The sequence below is a fragment of the Leiobunum rupestre genome, chromosome 1 (assembly GCF_980474605.1).
Source record: "Leiobunum rupestre chromosome 1, qqLeiRupe1.1.hap1, whole genome shotgun sequence".
Lineage (NCBI taxonomy): Eukaryota > Metazoa > Arthropoda > Arachnida > Opiliones > Sclerosomatidae > Leiobunum > Leiobunum rupestre.
The window spans coordinates 34,561,062-34,565,982 of NC_143384.1; the positions used below are offsets into that span (position 1 = coordinate 34,561,062).

Consider the following 4,921-nt stretch of genomic DNA (forward strand, 5'->3'; position numbering starts at 1 on the left):
TAAAAACCTACGATTTTGCGCCCCTAAGACTTTGGCGCCCTGGGCCACTGCCCCGCTCGCCCTGCCCAAGGTACGTGCTCTGTCTGGAGCAAATATTGTACCCCAGAGAACTATCCCTGTAAGGTGCTGCTAGAAGTGCTAGGCTGCAAAATTCTGCTTGTCTGGCGTTCCATTCGCCATTCTTCAAACTTCCTTGGTCCCTCTAGAGGTTAAGTGGTCTGCGTTTCATTTTTTTTACAATCTCTCCCTAACGACTTTCAAAATCAAAATTTTTGGAGGAAGCCAGCAAGCACAGTCTCTGGTTTTGTTCAGCTGCTGCCATCTACATAGGAGCTCCAAACTACATATAATAAGTTATATAAAACCATTTATTTTCTAGCAGGAAATCTTCCGCACGAAACCTAGTAATATCCTAATATTTATTTTGAAATAAATATGCATTTAAAAGTTAAAATTCAATAGATGGCACAATCTTTTTTTTAATAATTAATGAGCTATTAGTTTCACTAGCAGTCGCTAGATGGTGTGGTCAGGTACTGTGACATACGGTTTGCAATTTAATACTCGATTTAATATATAGCAAATATAGGGAGGTTTGTTAGCGTTTCCAAACACACTCGGGGTACATAGCACGGTGGTTAAACCTTCAATTTTGGAGTTTGGATTAAAATGGTAACGGATAAGTTTATCAATTCAAAAGTCAGTGTTTTTTTAATAAAATATTTTGGATTTTTAATCGCAAAATTTTTTTGTTCTCGAAATTATTTTTTTTCCTAATTTATATTTAAAATTTGTTTTGGTTCCTATGATATTTATAATTAATTTTGTTTTCAATTTTAGATTGAAATCTCCCGCCTTAAAATCGTATTTTGTATTTTAGCTACAAGATGGCCGTAGCGTATCGATCGGGTTAATACGACGGATTTAGGCTCGATTTCGGAGGCGTTTTCTAAGGCCACAACCAGTGCAGCCTAAATAATATTCATCAACATTTTTTCATTAAATTATTACAAAAAGTAAGATCATTTTGCATGATGAACATTTAAAGCTTTAATCGTAAATATTTTACACTTGGGTTTTTATTGAAATAATTCAATTTGTTTTATCACATGAAGCGTTTTCGATTCTTACAATTAATTTCGTTAATTATCAACAATTAATTAACTTAGTTACTTAATAAGATTTAACTAGCCTAGCTATTTAACAAGAAATAACTAACTTAATTAATAACAATTAATTATCTAATGTATTTAATTAATAAAAATTAATTAAATAAGTTAGTTAATTTGATTGTCTATTACTCATATCAGAATAACAATTGGTTTTTTAATCTTTCCTTAGTGACTGACTCAATTTTCGGAGACAGAGCTGCAAAAATAAGTTAAATTGGTTATTTGACTTTGATTGACTTTCACGTCGATTTATGAATACTAACCAAAGTTTTCAAAGCACTTCTCAATTCTTTATCCTCTAATTGAGCCTGTAAAAGATTAATTACTTGGAATTAGAGACAATAAATTTTAACTATTATAATTCAAAAATCTGATGGCTTTATTTATAATTAACTATTATAAAGTTATATAGTTATTTATTATAATAGTTTTATGTATAGTTATTTAATATAAAAGTACTTTGTATATAAATTTATTTATTATAATAGTACTTTGTATAGTTATATATTATAACAGTACTTTGTATAGTTATTTATTATAATTCTACTTTCTATAGTTATTTATTATAGTTGTACTTTCTATAGTTAATTATTATATTTGTACTTTGTATAGTAAATTATTAAAATTGTACTTTGTATAGTTATTTATTATAATTTCATTTTGTATAATTTATTATTTTAATTTCATTTTGTATAATTTATTATTATAATTTCATTTTGTATAATTTATTATTATAATTTCATTTTGTATAATTTATTATTATAATTTCATTTTGTATAATTTATTATTATAATTTCATTTTGTATAATTTATTATTACAATTGCCGTTTGTATAATTTATTATTTAAATTGTATTTTTATAATTAATTATTATAATTGTTTTTTGTATAATTATTTTTTATAAGTATATTTTTATAATTAATTATTATAATTGTGTTGGTTATAAATAATAATTATTATTGTGCTTGGTATAATAAATTATTATAATGGTGTTTGGTATAATTTATTATTATAATGGTGTTTGGTATAATTAATTATTATAATTGTGTCTGGTATAATTAATTATTATAATTGTGTTTGATATAATTAATTTTTATAATTTTATTTTGTATAGTTATTTATTATAAATGTACTTTGTATAGTTATTTATTATAATTTCATTTTGTATAAGTAATTATTAAAATTGCATTCTGTATAATTTATTTTTGAAATTGCACTTTGTATAATTATTTATTATTGTTGTATTTTGTGTAATTAAATTTTATAATTGTACTTTTTATAATTAATTATAAGAATATATAATTATAAATATAAATACAAAATATAATTATAATAAAAACGTTTATATTTATAATAAATATAGTTATAAATTTTTCAATAGAAAATCTGGTATTTCTAATTGTAGTTATGGTAATTGTATTTGTTAAATTAAAAATAAATATTCAAGATTTTGAATTGTATTTTAATAATAATACTTACGGCTAATTCGGTCCTCTTTTTGCCAACGCATTGCACCATCTAACGAGGTTCAAATAATTAAAATATGTAAAATTTTTAAATTTTTAAGTTTGAGTTAATTGAGATTAAGTTTAAATATTTTACCGCTTCGGCAACGCTTTTATCCCCGCTGCACAATTTAGCGTTGAAGTCTGCATCTTCGGATGCCCCTGGTGCCGCTTCTTCCCTGCAATCCTTTTGAGCAGCTTTAACCTTAGGAAAAAAGTAGGAAAATAATTTTTGTAACAAAATAGTTCTCATATTCGACACTAGATGGCAGGAGCGCCTCTGTATCATACTCTGTCGGGCATATCAGCCATGCATGTCTCAATCTTTGACTTCACTCCTTCATCCGGACCTTAAAATAAAATTTTATTACAGTACAAAAGAATACGACAACGAAATAACTCAACCGCTAAATATAAATTAACGCCTAATAGGTGGTCAAGCGTGATTGGAGACTGTTTAGCATTTGCGTAACTCTTTCTAGGTTTTTAGTACGTATCACATTTCAACATTTGTTTGCGCAATTCGCGCGCTATTTTTGAAAATTAAGGTTAGAATTTGAATATCGAGTTGCGAAAATTTTTATTTGTAAAGTTTTATGTAGTAAAAGCTTTGTTTTTTAAATAAAAGTCTTTGCATCGTCGCATTATTTTTTGATTTTTAGTTGCGTATTTTTCTTACTAGAGGCGCTTATTTTGTATAACTATCAAATACCAACAAATCAGTAATTTTTTTGACGAGCTAACACGCTTATGAAATATATTTATATACCTATGCTAAAACTTAACAATATAAAACGAACTTATTAAAAAATAACTTGGTTAAAACAAAACTAAATAAATTTAAAGTTACATTCTTTAAAGTGGATCTCGGTAAAGATAAGTTTCTCAATTATTAATTATTTAATAATAATAATAATCAGCTTGGCACCACCTTACGCCCAAGTCATCAAGCGACTTTTAAAGCCATTAATTCAGGTGGCCAGGTTACAATGCGTAGGAGGGTGGTGGTTAGCCCTTTACGCCACGCGAGCCAACAGCTCCCTGCACTAACTATTCCGATTAACATCAACAAGTTTAAATAAACTAGTGCAGTAAAACCAAACGAAACTAAAACAAAAACATTATACCTGTTAACTGAAATAAATTCAAATGTAACTGACAATAAATATAGTGATTTTTCAACTAGGATTCAATTTTAGTATAGAAATGATGAAACTTAAATTAATTTTAATATAGAAATGATGAAACTTAAATTAATTTTAATATAGAAATGATGAAACTTAAATTAATTTTAATATAGAAATGATGAAACTTAAATTAATTTTAATATAGAAATGTTAAAACTAAGATTAAATTTTAATATACAAATGATTGAACTAGAATTATAGAATAATATAGCTATGTTTAAATTATAACTAAAGCTTAATATAGCTATGTTTAAACTATAACTAAAGCTTAATATAGCTATGTTTAAACAAGAATTCGACAGTAATATATAGCTATGTTTAAACAAGATTTCGACAGTAATATATAGCTATATTTAAACTAGAATTCGACAGTAATATATAGCTATGTTTAAACTAGAAATAAACAATCATAGTTATGTTTAAACTAGAACTAAACATTCAAATAGCTATGTTTAAACTATAATAAAATTTTAATATAGAATAATATAAACTTAAATTAATTTTAAATTAATCGATGTAAATTGAAATAGTAACTTACTACAGAAAACCAACAATAAACCATCGACTTCGGTGGTGGTCGATCGCGCGACTCCAGCTAACAAGGCGATACTCAACAAGCCCAAAATCATCGAACTAGCCTGCATGTTGTTAGAATATATATGGAATTGACTTAAGAAATGTACTGTCTATTGAGCGGCTGTGTCTCTCAGTGTGAATGTGGTAAGTCAGCAGTGCGGCTATTTATATTTATAAGCGATAATTTTTTCTCGCGAACAGGGAAAGACGGTCTGGTCACACTGTTTGACGCGACTCACCTAGACCTCGATTTTAATTATACTTTATAATGTTCCTGGAAAATACCCGTACCGTTTTGTAATAATGGAATTCTAATAATCCCCCGTTGCCTCGGACGGAAAGTGATGTCCTGTTGTTTTCTTTGCGCTTTTACGATTAGTAGCTAGTTTATTTAGTGAATGTACTTTTCCGCTTTCAATTTAAATGTCCAGTTCTCGCGAGGTTCAATTATTTATTTCGCCAGTAACGTGGTCCGAATACT

General features: G+C 27.1%; 1 protein-coding gene across 1 annotated transcript; it reads right to left on the bottom strand.

Annotated features, from left to right (window-relative positions):
* Positions 1-1,279: 1,279 nt before the first annotated feature.
* On the bottom strand, positions 1,280-4,562 carry LOC149962197 (uncharacterized). Its single transcript, XM_090166156.1, has 6 exons — positions 4,403-4,562; positions 2,969-3,027; positions 2,775-2,882; positions 2,652-2,690; positions 1,436-1,480; positions 1,280-1,368 (listed from the first exon to the last, which is right to left on the bottom strand). Exons 1-6 carry the CDS (start codon positions 4,506-4,508, stop codon positions 1,327-1,329), a joined length of 399 nt encoding a protein of 132 aa, XP_090022282.1. The 5' UTR covers positions 4,509-4,562; the 3' UTR covers positions 1,280-1,326.
* Between the last annotated feature and the right edge of the window lie 359 nt (positions 4,563-4,921).

Coding starts and splice junctions, on each gene's coding strand:
- LOC149962197 (XM_090166156.1), bottom strand. CDS start 4,508: ATGCAGGCTAGTTCGATGATTTTGGGCTTGTTGAGTATCGCCTTGTTA. Junction 2,883..2,968: donor TGGCTGATATGCCCGACAGA/GTATGATACAGA, acceptor TTTTTTCCTAAG/GTTAAAGCTGCTCAAAAGGA. Junction 1,481..2,651: donor AAAAGAGGACCGAATTAGCC/GTAAGTATTATT, acceptor AATCTTTTACAG/GCTCAATTAGAGGATAAAGA.